We start from the raw sequence: 27,143 nt of genomic DNA on the forward strand, positions 1-27,143 counted from the left end.
CTGAAGAAAAAGACAGGGATTTTACCAATCACAGCATCGGAAGTGCTGCCAAAAGGATCTGTCATAGGCAAGAGGTCAGGGAGCAGAAGAGAAGTATCAGGAGATTTGAGTCCCTCAATTAGTTTTTCTAGGTTGGGAAAGAGGTAAAGAAAAGGCAAAAATGCAATGAGATCATAAAACAAGTGGATCATTTACTGTTCCATGAAAACACAGTTTAGGGATCCTCACTTTAAAGAGTCACCATAAAAACAGAGACCATTATTATCTTGTTAACAATAAGCTTTTCCAGGGCTAGCAAGATGGTTCAGTGGATAAAGATGTTTGCCACCACATATGAAAAACTGAGTTCAGTTCCAGGGACCTACCCAGTAAAGGAGAGAACAGACTTCTACAAGTGACCTTCTGAGTTCCATATATGTACTCACATATAACACAAAATAATAAATAAACATAATTTTAAAAATGCCCCCCCAAGACTTTCCAAATGAGAAGGTTAAAAGGGTACTTCCCCAGGTGAAGTGGAACTCAAGGTTCACTCAAGGTGAGACCCTTGGGTATATTTATCCATTGTTTCTATTTGAAGCATATCATATAATAACCATCACAAATTTTAAATGTATACAACATGGTGAATGTTGACAAATTTATACATTCATGTAATTACCACTGAAGTAATGATATAGACCATTTCCAACCCTTTCAGACACCTATATACCTTATAGTAAAGGCTTCCTTTTCACCACAGGCACTGGCAACAACAGGCCTCTCTGTCCATAAAGTTTTGTCTTTTCCAGATTCCCATCTCCTCCTACTCTTTTAAATACATGGTCTCGCCGGGCGGTGGTGGCGCACGCCTTTAATCCCAGCACTCGGGAGGCAGAGCCAGGCGGATCTCTGTGAGTTCGAGGCCAGCCTGGGCTACCAAGTGAGTTCCAGGAAAAAGGCGCAAAGCTACACAGAGAAACCCTGTCTCGAAAAAAACCAAAAAAAAAAAAAAAAAAAAAAATACATGGTCTCATATAGCCCAGGCTGACCTTGAACTTGTTACATAACCAATGATGACAGTGAACTTCTAATCCTTCTGTTTGTATGTGACCATGTCAGAGGAGCAGCAGATAGCAATTGAAGTTCAAGGTGTCAGCCCACCAGGATGAAAACTCTCTGATGGGTCAATCTCATTTTAAGTAAGGCTATGAGATCACAGACTTCAGAATGTCTTTTGCTTCTGCTGTGCTTTTATGTGTTTGCTGCTACAATCTTTCCCTGGTATCTGGCATGGTGTGAGTGAATGTGGGAATACCCTCACTGCCTGTAATGTTGTATGTTTATCTCATAAAAATATCCCGATCTATTGGGCATTTTTATCTGTGGATTGTCAAGAAGATGATTCCTCCCTAAAGCTGTACTGTCTAATTGATATAACAATGTTAGCTTATACAGTTTTGATGAAAAAAATAGACACAAGAATATGCTTCATAGCTAAGGCCTATGAATTCCACCTAGGAGCTGCTTTTGATCACAGCTCAGGTTTATGATTAAGGAAAGCAACTGAATTCTCCCCAGGAGCCAGGCTGGCTCTAATTCTCTTAATGCTGAAAACATGCAGTCACAGGTTTCAATGTGCACCATTAGCTGAAACAAAGCTTCAAAATAACTTTAGATTAGACCAGATGCCTTGCTAATGGTTTTTAAGATAAACTATCTCAGAAAAACAATCTATAGTTTCCAAGGACACATAGCTAAGCTGTTTGATTAATTTAGGCTAGAGTCGTAAATACAAAACAGCCCAATTATTGTTGGCTGATGGGTGATTACTTCCTGGCACCCATTCCTGACCTCAATTTGCTTATATGGGTATGCACCCTGTAGATTCAAAGTTCAGCTGACTGTTCTTTATGTATATAAGTGTTGGGTCCAGGTATTGTGCAAATAACAGGGAGTAGAACATCAGGAAGTAGAATATTGGAGTCTAGAAACAAAAGCAATTTTTGTTCAGGGACACCATGGAAAAGAAGGAAATTCTGACTAGTCAGGACTACAGAGAATAAATTGACTCTATAGCCCCAAAAAAGGGAGCTGCAGGTTTCTTTTTGTGGTCGGGGGGTCACACACAGGGCATAAAGTACATTTTGAGATTTAAAGCATCGTGGTGCCACAGTATCTTGGAAATGCCAACTGCAGCTGATGCTAAGAGATTTACAGTACATCAGGAACACTGACTTGAGCCTGAATTAAAGGATTCACGACATTCCAGGCATCCCCATCTCTCAAGACTCAGCACTCTCCAGATACCTCTGAGATCCAAAGAGAATCCAAGATTTATGACTTCTGATTACGGAGTGTTAGTTCAAAATGTTTACATAGTTGTGAGTTAGTTTGACTTGCCTTTACCCTGCCTGGGAGAGTACAGGGCAAAAGGTCAAAGTGGCCAATACACTCAGAAGTATAGGTTACAAATACATAATGTTCTCATTTTCTTGGGCTCTTCAGAAGTTTAGGTTTGTGGTTCCTTTAAAATTCCTTATAAGATACTTCTCAAGACAGATAATAAAGTAATTGATTCTTTCTTTGCTGCCTGCCAACAAAAGGGTTGATTGAGAAAATGTGCTTCTTGCTTACTCATGATCTGTTATTCTGTGACAAGCTGCTTAGATGTGCTGCATGTGAGCTGTCGGAATAACTCTGTTTTTAATCTTGTTAGGGAGATTAAATAAAAAAAAACCAACCATGTCTTTACCTATAATCATTCACTTGAGAAATGAAATATAACCCCTTTATGACTCCTGTATTGTCTGAAAGATTTTGTTGGGGTATATAAGCGGTGGAGGGAGAGAGAACAAGGAAGAACAACATGAGAGGAGAATAACCCATCAGGAGAGTGTGTAAGTGTCTTTTTTCCCCCACCCCTCACCCCAGATAGGAAAATCTTAGCTATGCCGACACTGTGGATTTCCCTCCTAGCCCTGTGCTGCTTAGAGGCTGGCACTCTACCTGCCAGGCTGCAATACCTACCTCTACCTCTTCAGTGCTGGGATTATAGGTACTACGTGGTGCTAGACTGAACCCAGAACCTCAAACATGCTAAGTAAGCACTTTACCATGTGAGCTAAATCCCAAGCTCCAGATTTTCCATTTTATTTTTTTGCTGTTGTTGTTTAGTGCCGTAATAATAATCCTTCTGTACACTGTGAATATATATTACTCTCACTGGTTAATAAAGAACTCACTGGCCGGTGGCAGGAAGTATAGGCAGGACAGCCAAACTGAGAATGCTGGGAGGAAGAAGGGCAGAATCAGTGGAGTCGCCTAGAGATACAGAGGGAGCAAGACATGCTGGAGGACAGGTAAATCCATGAGTCACGTGGCAATACATAGATTAATAGAAATGGGTTAATTTAAGTTGTAAGAGCTAGTTAGTAACAAGCCTGAGCTACTGGATGAGCATTTATAATTAATATAAGCCCCGGTGTGTTTATTTGAGAATGACTACAGGACAGGAAAACTCCACATACAGTTTAGTTCGTTTTTTGTTTGTTTATTTTTTGAGTTTGTTTGTTTGTTTGTTTTTTAAAGAAAGAGTCTCTGCTGGTGGTCATGCCGGAAGAGCAGAAGGTGGCAACTGACTTCAGGAGATCAGCCCACCAGAATGCAAGGCACTGGTGAGTGAATCTTAGATAGTCAAGGCCTCAAGGTCTTTGGCTCCAGAATGTCTCTTGCTACTGTTGTGCCTTTACATGTTTGCCACTACCATTTTTCTCTGGTATCTGGCAGGGTGTGAATGGGTGTTGGGGAATCCCCACTGCCTTTAATATGGTGTGATTATCTCATGGAAATATCCTTTCTACTGGGCATTTTTACCTGTGGATTATTATGAAGATAATTTCTTCTTAAGCTGTACTGTTTAATTGAAGTAATGATTTTATACAATAATAATGTTAGTTTAAACAGAAATTTGATGATTAAAGATTTTTAAAAATATAGTAAGGAATTATGATAGAGGTTAGTTTAGTGGGAAAATTAATATAGGTAAAGATAGGATATAGTGCTTCCCTGCTCCTGATGAAGCAGGGGCTGCAGAGAATAGAAAATAAGAACAAGGAAGTGTCATGCAGCTAGGACTTATGGGTTTCTCTTGAGGAGTCGTATAGACTGTGGCTTAGTTTAATGATTAAGAAAAACAATTGTGTCCCAGAGGGTAGGCGAGCTCAAGTTCATTTAATCTTAATGTTGGGAGATGTATTCATGGGTTTTGGTGTGCATCATAGCAAAAACAAAGCTTTAAATAATGACTTAAGGTTATATTAAGATGTTTTTGTTAACGGCTTTGAGATACAAAATCTCGGGGAACAATTTAAAGTTTAGAAAGGCACATAATTGAATTAGGGACTTGTTGAGGTCAAGAAACAAGAACAAAGATAGCCCTGTTATTATTAGCTGATGTGCCTTTCTTGCTAGGATGGGTTGGTGATCAAAGGTGATGATTAATTCCTTATACTCATTTCTGTCCTCAGCTTCCTGATATAAAAAACTGTTGATGAGTGGGTATGCACCCTGAGGATTTAAAATAGATCTGACTGATGGTTTTCATATATAAAAGTTTAGATTTGTGATTATTTTAAGTTTTTTTTATAAGATTACCTTTTGAGATAAATAATAAAGTGATTGATCCTTTCTTTGTAACCGCACAATGCAGCCTGCCAGTAAAAGAACTGGCTGAGAAAAATACCTTCCTTCTTGCTTATACTTTGTTAATATATAACAAGCTGCTTAGACATGCATGTATGTGGGTTCTTGGGAATAATTTGTTTTTCACCTGTAATACATAAAATGTTTAATCATGTAAGGGATATAGAAAAAATGATGTTTTTTTACTTGTATTCATTGTAATCGTTCACTTGAAAAATAGAATGTAACTACACTGTAATTTTTATATTGCTTGAAAGATTTTATTGGGGGTACATAAGCTGTACGGGAAAAATTAATGACACACAGAAGGGAAACATCTGGGTAGAATTAAGAAAAGAGAGATGATAGAAGACCCTGAAAGTGTATGTGTGTGTGTGTGTGTGTGTGTGTGTGTGTGTGTGTGTGTGCGCGCGCGCGCGTGTGCATGTTTCACTTTCTCACTGGCCCCAGAGAGTTAAGTTTTGCCCGATTCACCAGCCCCAGAGAATTAAGTTTTACTCCCTTAGATAGAAAAGTCAAATTGAGTGATTAGTTCACTGACTCTGTGGCTCCCCTCAACTCCTGAGCTGCTGAAGACTGGCCCTCACAGCAGCCGGTCTCTATGCAGTCCTGACTGTCCCAGAACTTGCTATGTAGACACGGCTAGCCTCAAACTCACAGAGATCTGCCTGCCTCTGTTTCCCAACTGCAGTGATTAGAGGTATTTGCGACCACACCTGGCTCAGATTTTCTGATTTGAAAATAGAACCATGCAGCCTCACTTGAGTTGGAGTTCCTTTTCTTAACACAATACTGACAACCTTCCACACTGCAGTCTAGACTGGCTACCATTTGCACTGAGTGTAGATGTGCCAGTTTTGATCCAGGTCCCAGTTGACAGACATTTGGTTTTTTTCTATTATTCCTTTGTTTACATTTGCAAAAGTATATATTCTTTGCCCTTACTGACTTACTGGACTGACTTTTCAAATTTTAATTTAAATTTGCACTTAGAAACAGCTTATATTCCAACAACAAAACCAATTAAGCCTCAGGTGAGAACCTTCATCACTGCCCTGCTGCCTGCTGTCTGACTTACCTATGGCTTATGGAACAAGCACTTGGAAACTCCTCACTCGAACATTAAGAGTAAGGGAAAAGCCCAGTATCTTGTTTTTGTTTGTGTCTGTTTTATTTTGGGTCAGAGTCTTATTAGCTTGGAACATATGCATACTAATCATTGAATGAGTGCCTATCTAAAATTAGTGAGACAAGGTTGATTAGCCCTAAATTTACCTAATCTACTTCATCCTATTTCAGGGATGAGGCACAGACATAACAATAGTTTAGATGTTTTACTGTCAGCTTTTACAAAGTCCTGTTAAAATTCCATAAAAGGCTTCTAGAAGTCTCTCTATTCATTGTCCTGAACCTGCAGTTCCCACAGATTCCAGAAACAGAGATCACCTCACAATGAGATCACTCCTAAATGGAAGCAATTACTCCACAATGTAAACTGAGGCTGTCCCTCTCCCCACCCAAGCAGGAATGACTACCCAAGTACTAGAGACAGTGAGCAGCCAGACTACAGTTTGGCCAAGCCTTCTGGCTGGGCACATTCTCACCCTACTCCAGTGTTTCCTCTTTCTGGATCTAAGGCTCATGTCAATGTCCTGACGCTGGGCTGGAAAACCCAACCTCTATCTTCCCAACAAGGCCTCAGTGACTCTAATTGAGTGGCAGGATCTAATTTCTTGGGGATGTCATCCACTGCCCACCCCACCCCCCCAACTTCTGGCCTAGGATTCTGGTTACAGCTTCATCTCAGGAGATTCTCTTAAGCCTGAAGATGAATTACTGCTGACATTTGGGGCAAAGAAATAAAAAGATGTCAGCATCTACATTTGTCAGACTGGGTAACTTAAAGGTGACAATATGCACATATCAAGACAACTTCCAAAGCCACTCCTTAGCCCTGAGACATCAATAGCCCTCCTCTATTTATCCTCAACTTAGTAAAGGTAGGACAGTAACCTGAAACAAAGAAATGGGTCACAGGAAGAAGGGAATTTAGAGCCTGTACTTCTGCTGCAGAAGGAGTAAGACCACATAAATTATGACTTACTGAGATAAACTAAAATTAAAATGTTTGTCTGAGAAAAAGGTAACAGCTTAAAGTTCAAGTATACACATAAAACATTTGACTGGATTCACAGTCTTCTAGGCCTTTGGAAATTGAAGGAAGCAATAAACAAATACACATTCACTAAAGACAAGAACTAGCTTCAGAGACTATGACTGAAGCACTAACCCTGCTCAACTCAAGCAGAAGAATCCACTTCAGAGCCACAGCAAGATGATGGCTATATGGCACACAAAAAGCCTTGTCAACAAATGGGAAGTGAATCTATCATCTCTAGAGAATGCAAAGCACAAATGTCTCTGAATTACATGACAATGTATTACATCTCTCACTTATACCTGATTAAAGAATAAAACAGGAGCTTGAAAACAGGGGATGGGAAAAAAATAGAAAACTAACCAAGATCGAAGGTACCATGCTGTGGGATATCTTTCTGTATGCTGTGAATATGTGTTGCTCTGACTGGTTGATAAATAAAGCTGCCTTGAGGCAAGGCAGCTTAGAGAAAGGTGGAAATCCAAGCAGATAGACTGGAAAAGAAACGAGAGGCAGAGGAGATACCATCCCACTGTCCAGGGAGCAGCATGTAAAGGCACACAGGTAATGTCACAGCAATGTGGCAACTTACAGATTAATAGAAATGGGTTAAGTTACAAGAGCTAGCTAGGGAGAAGCCTGCCATATGGCATGCAATTGGTAATTAATATAAGACTCTGAGTAATTATTTTGTAAGCGGCCACCAGACAGCCGGGGCTTGGTGGGACCAGAGGAACTTGGGACCATGGGGCCTGGGTAGGACTGGAAAAACCTTTCAACTACAGTACCATCACTAGTATTATACTATACAAGGCATTTTATTTTAGGAAACAATACTAAATATCTTTCACAATACTAGTTAAAATAGATGATTTATAGAAAAAAATTAACATTCCTTTATTTGGAACAGTAGTTTGGGGCTTATTCCCCCACCCTACCCCTAAAAAACCCTTCCATTTAAAAAAACAAAACAAAAACAAAAATTTTCCATTTAATTTGGGCTGGTCAGATGGCTCAGCAGGTAAGGGCATCTGCCTTTGCGGGGGGGCCCAACACAGCCTGACCACACAGCTTAGGGGTCCAGACACAGCTTCTCTGACAGGTTTATTGGCAGGCAATACTCGGATCCAGGAAAGTCCATAAGCTGACTCCACCCAAGGATGGGCCAGCATCTAAGGAGAAGTACCTGACATCCCAAATATTCCAACCGTTAAGATTAGATAAGATCTCCAGATGTCCCAGAGTCTAGCACATACCTATTCCCCTTTTACAGATACCCCTTGACAAATGTCAGCCAATCAGGGTCCTGAACCCTGGAAATACCCTCACCCCAACCTCTGTTATGATAAAAAACCCACCCCTCGGGCTTGAATAAAGGCTCTTTGCCTTTACATATGGGATTGGGTCTCTGTGATGGTCTTTTTGGGGTCCCCGTGATCTGGGCATAACACCTTCAAATCTGATGACAAGCCACATGGCAGAATGAGAGAACCGACTCCTTTCAGCCATCCTCCGGCCTCCACAGAATGCACCATGACACATGTGCCTCCACTTCTACCCAAACTCCAACACTCCAAGTTTCTTACTAGAATTTAGAAAAGTATATTTTAAGGTAAAAAATATATGTGTGACTGGGCAGTGGTGGCACATGCCTTTAATCCTAGCACTCAGGAGTCAGAGGCAAGTGGATCTCTGAGTTTGAAGCCAGTCTGGTCTACAGAGTGAGTTCCAGAACAGTCAGGGCTACACAGAGAAACCCTGGGAAGCAGGGGGAAGAGGTGTATATTCAGGTTTTCTGATGAAATATAAAAGGGTAGGATGGGACAAACTGCTAATTTTCAGGAGTCTTGTTTTCTGACCAAACCTGAAAATGCAGGCTATAAACACAGATAATTTGCATGGTCATTGCTGTGTGGGAGTACTCAGATGTTAGCAATGTGAGAGTCAGAAGGGGCAGAACAACACCATGCATAAAAGCAGACATGAGAGCACAGACCACCTTCTGTACTAGGTGTGCACAGAAGGGCTGCTGCATTCCCCAGGACTCTCACTATGAGTGAGGGTCCTCACTCAGGCACCAGGTACCCTCACAACACAAGGAGGTAATAAATCCTTCACAAACCAGTCTAAGTTACATAATCAAAACAGCTTCCTAACATGAGGCTGGGATATTTTATGATTTGTGATCTTTTCCTTTAAAAAAAAAAATTAAAAGAAGCCAGGTGGCGGTGCTGCATGCCTTTAATCCCAGCACTCGGGAGGCAGAGGAAGCTGGTGTAGTGGTTTGAAAGAAAATGGCCCCCATAGGAAGTGACACTATTAGGAGGTGTGGCTTTGTTAGAGTGGGTGTGGCCTTGTTGGAGGAAGTGTGTCACTGTGGGGATATGCTTTGAGGTCTCCTATGCTCAAGCTATGATCAGTATAGTACAGACTCTGGCTGCCTGCAGATCAAGATGTAGAACTATCAGCTCCTTCTCCAGCATCATGTCTGTACGCTATCATGCTTCCCATCATGATGATAATGGATTAAACTTCTGAAACTGTAAGCTAGCCTCAATTTAATGTTTTCCTTTATAAGAGTTGCTGTGGTCATTATGTCTCTTCACAGCAATAGAACCCTGACTAGGGCAGCTGGTGTGGCAGTCACACCCACGACCCTAGCACTCTGACCAGAGCACTTGAGAGGGAAACTGTCAGTTTAAGGCCAGTGTGGTTTTGAAGAGCCCCAGGCCAGGCAGGACTACATGGGAGACTCTGTGTCAAATGAAGATTCTGACTGTTTCAATATAAACCTGAAGATCGGAACATACTAACCTACCAAACATGCTCAAAAGATAGGTTATTATGAATCTCAGTTAAAAAAATGATATGGCAGCTATAGTGAGTGGTTTGATTGAATTGTTCCCCACATCTCCAACATTTGTATACGTGGTCCCCAATTGGTAGCTGTTTGGGCATGCTTAGGAGAGGTGGTCTTGTTGGAGGAAATATGTCACTGGGGATGGTCTTGGAGGTTTCAAAAGACTCTTACCATTTGCTCTGCTTCCCGTCTGTGGTTTGAGATGTGAATCCCCAGCTCTCAGTGTCTAGTTCTAGTTGTCATGCCTGCTTGCTGCCATGCTTCCCTGCCTTAACAGTGATGGACTATGACCCTCTGGAACTGTAAGCACAAAATAAGCTCTTTCTTCTATACGTTGCCTTGGTCATGATGTTTTATCACAGCAACAACAAAGTAATTAATACAGCTTTGTGGCTTTTGAAATGTGTGACTTGTTGGACATGGAGCAAACAAATAAGACTTATAATAAGAAATGCTGTTTTTAGATTTTAGTCACTCTATGAAATGAAACACCAACTATCCTGATGCAATCACTACACACTGTATAAATGAACTGAAATGTCATGCTGAACCCAGTCAATAAATGTGACTACTATCCACCAATTCAGACTAAAAATAGAGCCAGGCATGCTGATGCATGCCTGTAGGCTCAGCACTTGGGAAGTAGAGGCAGGAGGCTCAAAAATTCAAGGCCAGTTTGGGTTACAGAAATCTGCCTCAAAAAAAAAACAAACAAACAAACAAACAAAAAAAAAACCAAAAACAAAAAATACCAAACCAAAATAAAAATAGAAAATAAAATCTAGTCACTCTAAATAATTTCTGAGAGAACAGACAGTAAATTGCCTGCAGCATCATCGAGTCAGAAGCCCATTCGAATTCCACTTAGAGAATTACAACTGTAGGAAGACTGCTTCTAAAATAAGGCACTTAGAATGAATGGCCTTGAGCTTGTCAATATCACAAGGCAGGAGTTGGAAATGAAGACAACATAAGGCCAAAAGGACGAAGACTGCCCATTCTGACACCCAGCTCCACTTGCCTGTCTTTTTCAAGAAGATGATGGAGGGCCAAACAACTAAGAAGGACTTTCAAAAGTCCTCCAACTCTGTGAAGTAGCACTTGTGGGGCAGCTAACATGTACTCCTCTGGTCTTGTAGAGCTCTGGGATCAAGAGCTCAGAGTTGAAGAGAAATTGTCAAAATTGTTTTCCCAAACCTTTGTGCACTGCAGGAAAGTATGTAAAAGGAATGGCACAAGTCTCTCTGAAAGACAGTGTGACAGTTTCTCAAAACTTAGAAACAGACTTACCATATAACCCGGCAAAAAGAAGAAAGCATGGTCGCAAAGAGATACCTGCTGATGTTCACAGCAGCATCATTCACAGAGAGAAGTAGCCCCAGTGTCCATCAAAGGAAAACTGGACAAGCAGCATGTGGTCTTCCACACAGTGGAACACTAACTTTAAAAATGAAGGAAATTGTGAATTTGAGGCCAGCCCGGTCTACAGAGCGAGTTCCAGGACAGCCAGGGCTACACAGAGAAATCCTGTCTTGAATAAACAAAGAAAGAAAAAAAAAAAAAAAAAAGGAAATTCTCATATACACAACACGGTTAAACTGTGATTGTGAAAAGTGAAAGTAAGCCACAAAAGTTCAAATACTGTAGGGTTCTCCTTTTATGGGATTCCTAGAGCTGTCAAACCCATAGATGGAAAGTAGAGCAGTATGCTGCAACAGAGGGATCACTGTAAATCACTGCTCAGGGGACACAGGCCCTCAGTCATTCAAGTAGAAAAAGAATGTGAGGGAACAGCCAAAAAATGTAAATGTGCTTAATGCTACTGAACTATACACTAAAACACTGGAAATTTTTACCTAAATTTAAAAGTAAAGTGGTGGAAAAAACAACTAATTAAAAATCTGTTCACCTATTTTCAGGGAAAAATATTCTCTTTCATGGTATTTAGACTCTGAACCATCTATACTCAAATCTTCCCTAATAGATGGGCAGTAGTACCCGAGCATCAGTGAGGCACTGTGAGGGTCACAAGCCATGTGACAGCTGGGTAAACTCACAGATGACCGTGACTCTTTAAAATGTGTTTTATGGTACTGTGATGGTTTGGAAAAAAATAGTGCCCAAAGGAAGTGATACTATTAAGAGGTGTGACTTTGTTGAAGTAGATATGGCCTTGTTGGAGGAAGTGTGTCACTGTGGAGGCAGGCTTTGAGGTCTCATATATGCTCAAGCTATGTCTAGCGCCTCAGACCACTTCCTGTTGCCTGTGAGTCAAGATGTAAGAACTCTCAGCTCCTTCTCCAGCACCATGTCGGCCTGCACACTGCCTTGCTTCCCACCATGATGATAATGGACTACACCTCTGAACTGTAAGTGAGCCACCTCAATTAAATGTTTTCCTTTATTAGAGTTGCCATGGTCATGCTGTCTCTTCACAGCAATAAAAACCCTAACTAAGATGGGTACTTTGGAAAATAAAAGAAATCCTACAAGCAAACCACAATTCTCTAATGTCCTTTGACCCACGGCCTGACAATTCATAACAAGGAAGTCTATTTCAGTGGCTCTCAGTTGAGTGAACGTTAAAGGTTACAAAAGTAAGCAAGAGAAAAACATGACTTCATAACTAGCTTGCCCCATTGGCATTCCAGACCTAAAATTGAGGTCAGAATAGCATTTCTCATCTTTACAGTAAGCTGAAGTTACACAGCAATTCCAAATACAGTTTCAATAGACCTTCTTTCCTATTTCCAAAGGAAATGTTACTATTTTAAGCTTCTAGGATATAGAGACTGAATTCAAGTGATCAGATCACAGTCATCTAGTACTACTCGGGCATGGTAATAACCCAGGCTTTTAAGCTCAAATCCACTCTTATAACTCCCTAACTGACATCTTTAGTCAAAGGCTTCCCTGATCCCAAGTTACAAAACCCAAGGACAAAAGCAATGCCTATGACTTGGGGGATTTGACAAGGAAGAGGAAGGTCTCACTTACTGCCTCACAGGGAAGGACTTGACTTGACGTCACTACCACTCACCACTCAGGAGATCTATAAGATCAAGGAGGATTATAGATTACATGTTGAAACATTTTAGAAGGAAAGTCACTCAAAAGGCATAGCCTCTATCCACTAAGATTCCTAGGTTCTTTTTTAAAAAAATATTTATTTATTTATTATGTATACAGTATTCTGTCTACATGTATGCCTACAGGTCAGATGAGGGCACCAGATGGAATTATAGATGGTTGTGAGCCACCATGTGGTTGCTGGGAACTGAACTCAGGATCTCTGACCTCTGGAAGAGCAGACAGTGCTCTTAACCACTCAGCCATCTCTCCAGCCCAGATTCCTAGATTCTTACCACAGGGACTAATAACTGTGAAAGATAAGCAACCCCCCCCCCCCCCGCCCTGCCCCGCAACTCCCCAGCAGGCCTGGTGTCTAAAGTGGGCTGGAGGTGTAGCCAACAACAAGCACCTGCAGTTGGTTCAGGTGACAGACACTGAACATGAGTGCACCGCACACTTCAATTGCTAAAGGAGGGCCTTGATGAAGAATGAGGTAACTAGATGTGCTACTGGAGAGCAGGAAGGATAGATGGAGCTGAGGGTCTGCTGAGCCTCACCATTTCTTTCACCAGGGTATGGGAACTTGCTGGTACCATGAGCTGTGCCTTCTTAATTCTCTTTCAGCATGGGTGGATGGTCAGGGTTCTCACAGGCACAGGTGGGGGCAGGCTGTGAACATCAATCTACTGTCTAGGAGGTGGGAACAGGAATGGAGGCTAAGAGCCTCAAGTTAATTTTATCCATCCATCTGACCTGCCAAATAGTTAAGAGTGCCACTATGCAAGACAGTGGCCCTGCCACTGACAATTAGGTGCTGAAGCATATGGACCGTGAACAAAGTAAACCAGACGTTCTAACAAGTGTCATGAGGATAACAGCCATGAGGTATGACTGAGAATGCCTGTGAGACCACAGAGGGCCTTTCTGACAAGATGGCATAGAAGCTTAGACACAGGAACAGAGCTGAAGGGGATGCTTTCCAGGTGTTAAGAGAACATTGGTAAGTGCTAAGGCCCCAAGGTGGAAATGAGTTTAACGTGTTGAAAGAAAGGTACAACTTAAAGGGAGAGCTGTGAGTGATGTTACAGGGAAAGCTGAAGGCCACATCAGTTAGGGCCTTGGTCACAGAAGTCTGGATTTTGTATTCAATGATGGAGGAATTCATTTTACATTTTTAGCAGATGAAACTGGCCAAACAGATCAAAAAACAAAACCCTGGAAATTATCTATTAAAATGTCTCATATGAATAGAATTGTCCACTACAATCCAAGAGAGATGACAGCTTATTTGGTGTGGTGGTTTGAATGAAAATGGCCCCATAGGCCCATAAGGAGTGGCATTACTAGGAAGTGTGGCCTTGATGGAGTAGGTGTAGCACTGTTGGAGGAAGTATGTCACTGAGGGTGGGCTTTGAGGTTTCAAATGCTCAAGTCAGGCCCAGTGCAGCTCTCTTTTCCTGTTGCCTGACAATCAAGATGTAGAACTCTCAGCTACCTCTCCAGTACCATGTCTGCCTGTGTGTTGCCATGCTTCCTACCATGATGATAATGGACTAAACCTCTGAACTGTAAACAAGCCCCAATTGAATGTTTTCCTTCATAAGAATTGCCGTGGTCATGGTGTCTCTTCATAGCAATAGAACCTCTAAGACACTTGGTATTAGAGTATATGCCACTAAAACTTTCCAGGACTCTTCCAGGATGAAAAGAAGTATAGAGAATGAGGCGATAAGCATCTTCAAAACCTTCAGGAATTTTCCAAGCTACCATTATATCCCTGGCTCTGCAATCGCAATCCAAAGGGCTCCTGTGGCAGCTGTGGAGAGTAGCCACCATCTAGTACCTTCATTCTCGGCCCTGAGCAAAAAACTAGCTTCTGTAGGCCCTGGGTTTTCAAATCAACTGCAATGCAAAAATCCAATGTATACCAGGGGAAGAATGTCTCTATAACCTTTGCTCTTGTTTCATGCTATGCCAACCACAGCAAAGAAGAAAAGTCCACACCTTTGCAAATCTGCTCAAAATGAATTCATCTGGACATTGCTAGGCACACTGAAAGAGAAGAGAAGAGATCTAATTGACCCCTTTCATTAATCAACTTCCACAGAACCATTCTCCAGTGATTTCTGGTACATTTGAGCTGTATTTAGGCCAGGCAAGTAGTGCTATTACTCTGCTATTACTCATATGACCCAACTTGCCATGGTCATGCCTACCTGAGGCAGGGAACCGGAGGGGTCAACTGAGCACTAAAGAACAAAAACTGTCTCTGCACCCTAGCTGTGGTTTGTCCAGTAAGGAAAAGATATGCGCTGAGCAGCCCAATCCCTTCCAAATTCTAATTGTTCTTTTTATCCATATATATGTAGTATCTGTGTCTGTGTGGGTACATGCAAATTAGTGGGCGTGCCCAAAGAGACCAAAGGAGGGTTGGATCCCCTGGAGCTGAAGTCACAGGCAGTTTTAAGATTGCAGACAAGGGTGATGTGGATCCTCTGGAAGAAAAGCAAGTGGCTTGGCTACAGAGCCATCTCTTCAGGCCCTCCCTCTCAATCTTGAAGAACTAATCAAAGATCTTTGACTTCTGGGAGAAAAGAAAAACTAAGCTGATTCTGTCAGTGCAAGGTCAAGACTCGGAACGACTAAGAACTGGGGGCAAGTGAGGGGAATGATGCAAAACTACTGCCAGATGCTTCTAAGGAGTTGGATTTACCTGCTTTTCCACAAAAGGAGACCTCACACCACCCACAACTCTGCCCCCTGAAAAAGATATGGGGAAGGGAACAAGAAGCAGCCTTTAGCATCCACCAAGTCCAGATGAGTGCATCCACTCATCATTTCAGAAGTCATGGAAACTAACCAGCTTCACTTTCTAGCTGCTTCCTAAGAATCAGTAATAGGGTACAGAGAAAAGATAATGGAACTCCAGTAGTCACTTCCTTCACTGATGAGGAGTCTGGCCCAGAGGGTTCAGTTAATGACAGAACCTGGTAGGGAACCTTAGGTCTCCTGACTTATATTCCATATCGACTTTCATTATATATTATTTTTTATTATATATTACTATATTATAAAGTAATAAAGTGCTGACAGCAAAGAGGAACCAAATGGGTCACCACAGCTCTATCATCACACCTGGCCATTATGTACCACTCTTTTTATCATATGCTTACGGCTTCTATTACTATATTAAAATCATATTAGACTAATGTTCTTTCCAATACATAGGCCTCTCCAAATTATCAAACACAAACCAGATGTGGTGGTATATGCCTGTAATCTGGGTACCTGGGAGGTAAAAGAAGGAAGATCAATAGTTAAAGGTCATCCTTGACTACACAGCAAGGTAGAGGCCAGCTTGGCCTCAATGAAAACCTTGTTTCTACTCCCCCCAAAATATACTAACAACAATTTTATTAAACAGGGTGAAAAAAAGAACACTGATATGATTCAGAGCACAAGTGGTATAACCTGAGGTGATGTTTATTATCTTTGTAAGAGTTAGTACCCTCCAAAATAAGTTTGTCTATCTTACTAAAAAACTTACTAAGAAACTTAACAGCAACCAATTATTAGGACTTGGAATTCAGGTCCTTGTCATCAAGCACTTAAAGCAGAACTCTCCAGAGGCCCTGGAAGTCCTGGGATATAAGACTCAAGCTGCTAACCCTAAAATGAGTCCTATGTACCTACCTGGAGCATCAGGTACTTGAAGAGGAATAAAAGGATCAGATACACTTAGAAGTGGGATGCCAGAGTCCACAGCCTGCCCACCCTTCCTTTTTTCAGCTGGAGTTAGTTGGAGAGGAAAGATAGGGAGAGAAAAATGAGAAAAGCAGAAAATATCAAGTAAATATTGATGCATTTACCATCTATTCATACAAGAGCTCAAATAGCAGAGAAAATCCAAATTTAGACAGAAAGGAGGGGGTGAACGGAAATAACTCAACTAATAGCAAAACACCTATAAGACACAGCAAGGGGTCCTGTAACACACCCTGAGATGCAGTGGAGCCAGAGCAGGACAGGCATTGTTTGAACTTGCCTTTTTTCTTAGTGTCTGCCACCCCACGAATCTCTGCTCAGTGATTCAGTCTGTAGAAATTACTGTCTACTCCACACACACTTTGGCACATAATGTCAATATGTGTTTATCTTCCTGTGTACCTCCCTCAACACCCTGCATGCCCTCCAGGTACTTCTTATGAGTCTTACTGCACCACTACAATGTGTAACAGGTGCTGTGCAACACTATGGGATGGATAAGCCCCAGCTTCTGGTTCCTACCTGATACTATTGCTATTCATGCTGTATTCAGTAAACTATAGAGTTCCAGAAACCTAAGTATCTTATAGCATATCAGGGCTTAAAACCTTTAAAGCCCTGGAAATTTCTACTACTATTTTCTTCTTTTTTTTTTTTTTTGCAAAGAAAACAAAGACCCAAACTGAGAGACAATCTAGTGGTCTGCCTACAAAGCAAGCGTCAGAACCTGGGTCTCTTGGTTTCTGCTTTAGCATTCTTTACAATTCACTACATTTCACTTCAGTAATCAATTTGGTTGTTAATTAAAATCCCATTTTTATTTTTATAATTTGAAAGCCAGGTATGGTGATATACATTGTATGCAAAGCGTTCTAGAAACTGAGGCAAAAAGATCACCAGTTTGAGGCCAGCCTGGTCTATGTACATAATGAGACTTTGTCAAAAGAAAAGAGGGGAGGGGAGGAAAGGGGAGAGGAGAGAGGGGGAGGGAGGGAGAAAGGGAGGGAGGGAGGGAGGGAGGGAGGGAGGGAGAAGGAAGGAAGGAAGGAAGGAAGGAAGGAAGGAAGGAAGGAAGGAAGGAAGGAAGGAAGGAAAAACCCAACAACAACAAAGAAAACTGAAAACTGTACAGACTCACAGGAAGTTGCTGCAGGCAGAGTATGAGCTCTGCCCCAGTTTCTGCATCAAGCACACTTCTGTAACAGCAGCATAGCATCACCCACGCTGTACAACACTAGGACTTGAACTATTTGCTTTTCCCTTGCACCCTGCTAAAGTTTGGATTTGAGATGTCCTCCAAAGCTCCACAAAGGTTACAGTTAACTGTCAACTTGCCATAATCTAAAATCACCTGGGAGATGGGCATCAGAGAATGTCTGTGAAGGAATATCTTTATTGTATAATTGAGGTGGAAAGGCCCTCCCCCACTGGTCACTAAATGAGAAAATGCCTTACAGCTGGATCTCAAAGAGGCATTTCCTCAGCTGAGGTTCCTTCCTCTGATTACTCTATAGCTTGTGTCAAGTTGACATACAAAACCACCCAGTACAGAAAGTGTATCAAGGGTACAGGGGCTTAGGAGGCACCTACCACCATGTGGGTTTTGAGGCTCAAACTCAGGTGGTCAGGCTTGATGATAAGTGCCTTTATCCACTGAGCCACCTCACTAGCCCATGCCAGTCTTATTAAGTGAAGAAACAAACAAGTTTTCAAATATACAGATGGACATAACAGAGTCACAATCTTAAAACAAAACCTAAAATTGTACAAAATTATTATCACATGTATTTTGGTGAGGAAAATCTATAAATTTCATTAGATTCACAAAGATGTCTTTGACCCTAAAAAACTTAAAGACTGCACATTGTGGTGGTTTGAATGAGAATTGGCCCCTAGAGGCACATATATTTGAATGCTCCAGTTAGTGGAACTGTTTGGGAAGGACTAAAAGGTGTGGCCTTTTTGAAGAAGATGTGTCATTAGTGGTGGACTTTGAAGTTTCAAAAGCCCACATCAGGACCAGTGTTTCTCTGCCAGCTGCTTGCAGATCAGGATGTAAAGCATTCAGCTACTGCTTCAGCAACATGCCTGTCTGCTTCCCACCATGATGATCATAGATTAACCCTATAAAACTGTACGCAAGCCTCCAATTAAATGCCTTTTTTTAATGAGTTGTCTCTTCACAGCAATAGAACAGTGGCTAAGGATACATCAAGATGAAGTCACTATGCTATGTCTAGGTGATGAGAGCATGGATGATTTGGATTGTTTCTATACAAATCTATAACTTTTATATAAGAAGTATGGATAATTTTTACTAATAATGGGGAAAACAAGTCATTGATTTAATTTTTAAAAATGCACATGCACATATTGGTAGAATATCAAGTATAAGACAGTTTCTAATTCTTCGAATCCTTCAAATCATCCCAAAGACCCTAAGCAATGACAAAACCTTGCCAGAGCACTGATCCTTAAATTAGAAATATCTGCATAAGACACATCCTGAACTAGGGAGAGCAACTCCTGTATATTTGCCAGATCACTCCACTACTTGAGTTCAAAGTGATTTTTAGATGGTCCTTAAATGTTTTTGACTGGAAAACTACTGAATGAAGGAAAGGAATGAGTTACTACCAAAAACTGGGTTCTTTATGTGCTAGAGCTATCTGTGAAGAGGAAACCTGAAGGTAACAACAGTGAGCCTCAGGCATGTGTCACACTCACCAGTTCCAGCAGAAAAGGAGGAAGTGGCAAAAGCATCTCCTTGTGTTGACTGGAAGCCTGGGATCAAACTCTCCGCCGAGCCACCCAGCTTCTCAGGAAGCTTTCCTAGAGGGACAAAATACCACTTGGTTCATCCTTGCAGAATCCTGAGGTGCACAGACACACAGTGAAGTGAAGAACACTATCTGACTGGACTCTTCTTTCCACAGTTATGGCAACATCTTTACCACCAAAAAGTCCTTGTCTGTGCTGATGTTCAAAGACCATGTTCCGAGCTGGAAGCAGTTTGAGAACTAAGAGGGAGTGCAGGGAAGGAAGTGGGGAGATGCTATGAAGACAGGTCTAACAGTAGGGTTGCATGAAAGCTGACAGTGAGACAACAGCAATAGACCCAAAATTAAAAAATCAAAATCAGGGGCTGGAGAGATGGCTCAGAGGTTAAGAGCACTGACTGCTCTTCCAGAGGTCCTGAGTTCAATTCCTAGCAACTACATGGTGGCTCACAACCATCTGTAATAAGATCTGGTGCCCTCTTCTGGCCTGCAGTCATACATGCTGTATACATAATAAATAAATAAATCTTTTTAAAAAAATCAAAATCAAACAAAAAACCCTCTGGGGCAGGGCTGGAGAGATGAGGTGGTTCATCACTTCAGAGTGCAAACTCTTGTGCTTCCAGAGTACCAAAGATAATTCCCAGCACCTATATCAGGCAGCTCACAACTGCCTGTAATTCAAGCTCCTGGGAGATATGATGTATCTGGCTTCTGTGGGCCTGCACTCACATGCATACAGACACATATGGACACACATACAGATAATTTAAAGATAAAATAAAATCTTAAAAAAAGAACCCAATGGCTCATTAATTAGACACAAACATACTAATTGTCAATAATGCAGGAAGAAATGTCTATTTACAGCACAGAATAAGAAGTGGCAGAGATAACAATGAAAAGGACTTGTCAAAGAAAGTCAAATCCTACTCCCAGTCTTCTATTTAAAAGTCTGAACTAGAGTTCGAGGCCAGCCTGGACTACCAAGTGAGATCCAGGAAAGGCGCAAAGCTACACAGAGAAACCCTGTCTCGAAAAACAAAAACAAAAACAAAAACAAAAAAAAGGCTGAACTAGCCAGGCATGGTGGTCCACAACTTTAATCCCAGCACTCAGAAGGCAGAGGAGCAAGTGGATCTTTGTGAATTTAAGGCCAGCCTGGCCTACACAGGGAGTTCCAGACCAGCCAGGCTACATAGTGAGATACTGTCTCAAAATGAAATCAAATAAAATGGTAGAAAGTATGTTTTTGTTTTTTGTTTTTGTTTTTGTTTTTTTTGGTTTTTCGAGACAGGGTTTCTCTGTGTAGCTTTGCGCCACTCCTGGAACTCCCTTGGTAGCCCAGGCTGGCCTCGAACTCACAGAGATCCGCCTGGCTCTGCCTCCCGAGTGCTGGGATTAAAGGCGTGCGCCACCACCGCCCGGCTGAAAGTATGTTTTTAAAACACTGCTGAAAAGTGAATCAGTTCCTATCATTCACCGGCTCTGCTCATTCTTTTGCTCTGTGCTGAGTACACGAAAGGTGTTTTTCTCCAACTCAACATTGGAGAGATTTCCCAGGTATCTGTGTGGTATGTATATGTCTGTCTGGGTCTGTGTGGATGTGCCTGTGCCTGGCTATGGCTATTTTGGATAGAACTATGTCTTGTATTTAAAGCATCTCCTTTCTATGGTCAGTCAACAACACATAGACTGTGACCAGGACCCAGCATCCTGTGAGGCATGTCCTCAGCTTCTCATTCTAGGGCAAGGCCACTGAGGATGAATGCGACATTTACATTTCTCCAAGCAATCATTCAGCTTGATGTAACTGTCCCAGTTTAGACCACTAAATCTTTTCAAAGTTTCTCCTCTACACTCACACAGTCCCTGCTGCCTCTCACAGTTGGTCAGCACTTTTGAAAGAAAAAATTAGTGCTCTGGCAAAAATGAAAATGAAAATCAGTATGCAAACCCCCAAACCAATTCTTCTTTCAAGACAGGTCCATGCTGACCTTTCCCAAGAATGTCCCTCTCCAGCTAAGACACGACACACTCAAGTTTATTCTCAGCTGACTTATAACCAAGGACAGAAAAGACTCAGCCTGCTCACCTTCCCCGAGCTTGGCAAAGTCTTTGTTGAGCAGCTCTTCAGCTGTGAGTTTGGAGAAGTTGTCATCATCAAAAGGATTCCATGTTGAACCTTCGGAAGCACTGGAGACATTCTGCTGCGAGGTCCGTGGAGAGCCTGAGGGAGTGGTGGTTGCAGACCTAGGAAAGGTTCCCCCAAGGGTTAGAGAAAAGCAAATATAAAAACACAAGAAGGGCCCAAACAATTTTCTCTTCATTATGGTATCAATTCTTTTCTCAATCAAACCATCATTTTCCACAGTGTTTCCATAGAGGACTTCCCATAGACACTGAAAAGTTTAGTCTTTATAAATGCTGTCTCCTTCACTTAAGCTCTCATGAAATCCTGCAGCTTGCCTGTCTCCTGCAAGGCCCTTCAGGTTAGGATCTACAGCAACTTATTCTGAGGCCCACATATCAGGACTGAATCCCAGGCCTATCTTAGCTGCCTCTGACCTTTCAGGATCCGGTGTGTCCAGTACTAAGCTCTCATCACATGTTCAGAATGTTGTTCAGTGGTAGATTCACTCTATCACACAGAGAAATAGTTACCACCACCTTTGTACACCTAGATACCTACTTTTCCTTGAGTCTCTCTTGACTTAAATATGTTTAACTTTAGAGTGCAGGGTTTCAAGGAGGCTAAGAGTCTAAAATTACACTGACTTAACAATGGTCACCAAGACTGACTTTATGCAAAGCACAGACCCAGCAAGCCTACCAGGTTCATGAAAGTTAGCAAGTCTCTGTCTTTGGAACTCACAAACCAGGTTGGCCAGATACACAAATAATTCATGATAAAACACTTAAAAAAAAAAAGTCCCTAGACAAAATACTGCATGAGAGGAACGAATGAAGCCTGACATGGAGCTAAAGAGTCAAAGCACATCCTCTATGGGAGGGGGGAGCAGCAGCTCCAAAGACGAGTCAAGTCACCTGTGTAGACAGTACTTGCTAAGGTAGCCACCCTCCAAATACTGGGGGTCCAATGAGGAATTGTCAGTACAGGAAGACTTGGTCAAAGGGTTTAGAAAACACTCTACAGAGCAGAGAACAGATGGGAGAAAGGAAACTGAAAAGACAGAACTGTACAGTGCACACATAGTGGGCAAGTTCACAATCTTACTAAATACAGATATGCACTGGCACAAGTATACTACCATACCTCCACAAGCTTATGCAAAGAATCATACAATAGTAACCCACAGCAGACCTTGCCCACCTGGGAAGAACAAACATACTTAGATTTATTGAGACTGGCCTCAGCTGCAGCTGCCTGGAGCAGCTGGGTTGATTTGCTGGCAGGAACCCCAAAGACTGCACTGTGGGTTACATCACTGAGAATCCGCCTGTGCCCAGCACGTTGGGTTTTGGGGGATGATGGAGGAGTGAGAGATCCAACTTTCTGACCCTGGGTGGTTGGAGGTGGAGTTGTCTGAACCTTTGGCTGTTGTCTTGGTGGAGCTTGAATCTGCTAAGGAGAGAGAAATGCAAAGCTTCATTATGAACAAACAAAAAAGAAAAAGAGAAGGAGAAAATAGAAAACAAAAACAAATCAATAACCAAGTACTTAACACCTCATTTGCTCATAAAAGATTTGAATGGCCAAGGTTATCAACAGCACCAGAAAGAAAATCAAGGCACCAACCATCTGAGCTGCATCGGAGACTGATATCACCAAGGAAGTGCCTGGTTCTTACACACATTCAGTTTCCATTAGCTTCAATATACAAGTCAACCAGATGTAATAGAACTACCAGCCTAAGACTACAGAAGCTATTCCCAACCCTAAAGACCTAGAAGGTACCTTAAAGGGCCCCCTTCTACTTCTGAGGACAAACAGCACCTCATCAGGAATGCTTCCATGGGGCAGGCAATAGATTCTACCTTCTATTACAGCTAGAAGAGAAGATATACTCCAGCCAAGATGCTTTGGAGCATGAGAGCTTCTGCTGAGAGTAGTGCACTCCCTCCTACCCTAAGAAGAATGAATCAGACAAACCCAGTGTGACTGAAACATGGGAGCTCTTGTTTATGTTGTTAAAGGCCTTCTTTTCACTGATGGGATGGATCCACAAGAACCTAATTTTTCTGTTTCAACCCGACAGCAAAAGTGCAACACTGGTTTAGTAGGATTTACTTGCTCCAATTTTCCTTGAGAAATGGCACTGAAGATCAGTGGAAAATACAGTGAGACAGAGGAAAGACCTTAATGATAACTAGACTAATAGAAGGACTCTTGAGAAGAGGTCCACAGAACAATAAACAAGTAGGAATGTAGCTGTGGCCATGTAAGTGGTCCTTAGCACAGACTACCTGTATCAAGCAAAATAATTTTAAAAGCATTCAGAAAGCCACCTAAGCCCTTTCCTTAGTTCTGCCAATCTGGAAATAAAAAGTCTGGATACTGAGTGCCTCAGGGACTTAACTATCCCTTCCCTCCAGTCCCTCCACTCAAGTGAGAGCTGCCTCTCCACACTGAAGCTCAGTGCCTGTTGTGTCTATGAAGACAGACATCAAGAATTTATGAAATCATGACATAAATCTCAATGGCTTAGGATGCTTACAGCAGGGGAGAGTGTCCTTATGTTGTCCTTAGGAGTTGGGATGTTTTTTGAGACACACTATCTGCCTGTGTCTGTATGCCAACCACCCCATCAACAAGATGAATGACAAAACAACTATACAGTTCTACTGTCAACCAAACTACGCCAGGAAGGGTGACAGCCTACCACGGAGCAGAGAGCTCTGTAAAGATCAGAGCACTGACACTGCATCTTCCTTTGGAGGCCCAGAGCTCCATCAGAAAGGCCTTCTGAACGCCAGTATCCACAGTCAGCTGTGGACTGGCTTATCTCACCAGAAAGGGTACTTCACAGTTACAATGGACTCTGTGAAGAAGCATCCACACTATTTCGAGAACACTGTCTCTTTTCTTACCTATCCTACAAATGCAGCACACATAACAGATGCTCCAGGGGGAGGATTCCTCCTCTGACAGGTGAGCAATGGACCACTGAGCCACATCCCCAAGACAGCAAGAGTTGATCATCTCTAATTTGAAAACCTGAAATCCTTAAGGCTCCAAAAATTGACACTTTTGAGCACTGACATGACACCACATGGAAAATTCTATATCTGACTTCATGTAGCAGGTCACAGCCAAAAGGCACAATACCATATACAATTATTTCACTGTACAAGTGCCTATAAAATAATTTAATTCTGTGTGTTGATTTGGATTTCACCCCAAGATATCTCCTTATGGTCACAAGTATGCCAAACTCTCAGGTACTTTTTGGTCCTAAGCATTTTGGACAAGGAACATTCAATCCATAATATATAGTATCTCCATCCACCAGATGCTCTGATAGCAACCCCACAGGGCAGGTTTTTATGGACAGTGGAAATCAAAACAAGTAGAAACAGATCTTACAGAACAAATCCCAGAACCTCGACTTCAGAGAGAGAAGAGGATCTTTAATCCACTTGGCCATAGAACCTGACTACAGCTGGGCCTCTTCTGCATCACAATATCTCCTCTTCCAAAGACAGGGTTAGAAAGGGGCAGAAGATTCGAGAAACATGGTGAGTGAAGTATACCTTTAGCCTGTGCTTGGGAGGTGGAGACAGGTAAATCTCTGTGAATGCAGGGCCAAACTGATCTACACAGCAAGTTCCAAGCCAGCCTAGACTACACAGTGAGACCCAGTCTCAAAATAAAGATATTAAATTAAAAATTTTTTAAAGGGGCAGGAGGGAGGGGTACACCATAGAAAGTAAAAGGGTGGAGTCTGATATCTATTTTGTCAGAGTCTTCTTTTTTATTTAAGTACTTTAAGTGTGTGTGTGTGTGTGTGTGTGTGTGTGTGTGTGTGTGTGTGTGTGTATGTGTGTGTGTGTGTGTGTGATCGAGAGAGAGTTCAGGTGCCTGAGAAATTGGGATACTTTTGGAGCTTCAGTTTCATATAGCTGTGAGTTGCCCAACAGGGGTGCTGGGAACTGAAGTTGAGTCTTCTGCAGGAGCAGCCAGCTGTGTCAAGACTCCCTTGTGGGTATTTTTCATATGCCTGTACAGACTTCACTTGGCTTCCACCTTGTGTCCCTATACCCACCACCCAGGGCACAGAGCTCAGAGCTGGCTCATCTAGGACACATGAGAAGGTTGAGGGTCCACTCCCAAGACAGTAAATACTTTCTTTGTCTGGGAAAAGCAGAGAAGACCCTCTTTTTTTTTGGGGGGGGGGGGGGGAGGGGGTTTCGAGACAGGGTTTCTCTGTGTAGCTTTGTGCCTTTTCCTGGAACTCACTTGGTAGCCCAGGCTGGCCTCGAACTCACAGAGATCCACCTGGCTCTGCCTCCCTAGTGCTGGGATTAAAGGAGTGCGCCATCACCGCCCGGCAAGACCCTCTTAAGAAGTATCTTCAGCTGGGCGGTAGGTTAACTTAAAATGTAAGAGCTAGTTAGTAATAATCGTGAGCTACTGGCCAAACATTTGTAATTAATATTAAGCCTCTGAATGATTATTTGAGAGATGCTGTAGGACAGAAAAACTCCACCTACAAAAGGGAGTGGAACTATTAGGAGGTGTGGCCTTGTTGGAGGAAATGTGTCACTGTGGGGGCGGGCTTTGAGGTTTCTTTTGCTCAAGCTTCCCTCAGAGTGACTGTCTGTCGACTTCCTGTTGCCTTCTGCCTACACAGTGTCATGCTCCCTGCCATGATAATGGACTGAACTTTTGTAAACAAGTCACCCCAAATAAATGTTTCCTTTACAAGAGTTGCTGTGGTCATGGTATCTCTTCACAGCAATGGAAATCCTAACAAAGACAACAGATTACTTACAAAAAAATAGGCAAGAGTGTCTGAGGTTTGCTGAAACTAGAGGCCAGTCAGAGTAGTGGTCCGCTGCCACATCCAGTCAGTATCTAAAACAGACTCAATCTCTAAACTGACCAAATGATTCCAGTTTCAGGATGCTCTGAAGAATAGGGGTTATGTCGAGGTAAATGGCCCCAGGCAAGGAGCCTTTGAACATCACTGAAAGGCAAACTCAAGCAATGTACTTCGCAGGTCACTTAGGATGAAGAACAAACAAAATGGTATCAGAATTTAGGGTAAAGGTGGGACCACCTGTGGTGGTTTCAATAAGAATGGCCCCCAATGGTTTCATACATTTGAGTGCCTGGTCATCAGGGAGTGGCACTACTTGAGAGAAACTAGGAGGTATGAACTTGTTAGAGTAGGTTCAGCCTTGTTGGAGGAAGTGTGTTACTGTGGGTGGGCTTTGAGGTTTCAAAAGCCCAAGCCAGGCTCAGTGGCTGTCTCTTCTTGATGCCTGCAGATACAGATGTAGAACTCCCAGCTATTTTTCCAGTACCATGTCTGCCTGCATGCAACCATGCTGTCCACCATGGTGAGAATGGACTAAACCTCTGAAACCGCAAGCAAGCCCCAATTAAATGCTTTCTTTTATAAGAATTGATGTGGTCATACCATCTCTTCACAACAATAGAACACTGACTAAGACACTACCTGAACCTGCTGAAACAGGGATGGGCACAACAAACCAAAGTGGCCCTGAAAAAGGAACAGGGACCAGCTCGGCTCCCAAGTCCCTGGCTATTCAGCAGTAGCACTGACCAAGACAAAGAACCACTTTTTCCACCAGCATAACTTCAGTATGAAAAATAAGAAGGTTCTTTATAAAT

At 42.2% G+C, this 27,143-nt stretch overlaps 1 protein-coding gene and 1 long non-coding RNA gene across 7 annotated transcripts in view; both read right to left on the bottom strand.

The window, feature by feature from the left end:
• Nucleotides 1-27,143, bottom strand: part of Aak1 (AP2 associated kinase 1) — a 168,846-nt gene that overhangs the window by 22,131 nt on the left and 119,572 nt on the right. For 2 of the 6 annotated variants that reach the window (XM_052719349.1, XM_052719348.1), the window contains exons 14-16: nucleotides 22,675-22,907; nucleotides 21,417-21,574; nucleotides 19,269-19,373 (exon numbers count right to left, since the gene is read on the bottom strand). In XM_052719349.1, the coding sequence (XP_052575309.1) occupies nucleotides 19,269-19,373; nucleotides 21,417-21,574; nucleotides 22,675-22,907 (496 nt within the window). Of the gene's footprint in view, nucleotides 1-25; nucleotides 128-16,469; nucleotides 16,566-19,268; nucleotides 19,374-21,416; nucleotides 21,575-22,674; nucleotides 22,908-27,143 lie in introns of all 6 variants that reach the window. The other 4 variants (XM_052719352.1, XM_052719351.1, XM_052719353.1 and 1 more) reach the window with 4 other exon arrangements.
• Nucleotides 12,702-16,461, bottom strand: LOC128098353 (uncharacterized). Its single transcript, XR_008214219.1, has 2 exons — nucleotides 14,781-16,461; nucleotides 12,702-12,756 (listed from the first exon to the last, which is right to left on the bottom strand). It is a non-coding gene; the product is annotated as an uncharacterized LOC128098353 (long non-coding RNA).

This window comes from Peromyscus californicus, unplaced genomic scaffold, assembly GCF_007827085.1.
Source record: "Peromyscus californicus insignis strain IS unplaced genomic scaffold, ASM782708v3 Scaffold_6__1_contigs__length_162567912, whole genome shotgun sequence".
NCBI classification, from domain to species: domain Eukaryota; kingdom Metazoa; phylum Chordata; class Mammalia; order Rodentia; family Cricetidae; genus Peromyscus; species Peromyscus californicus.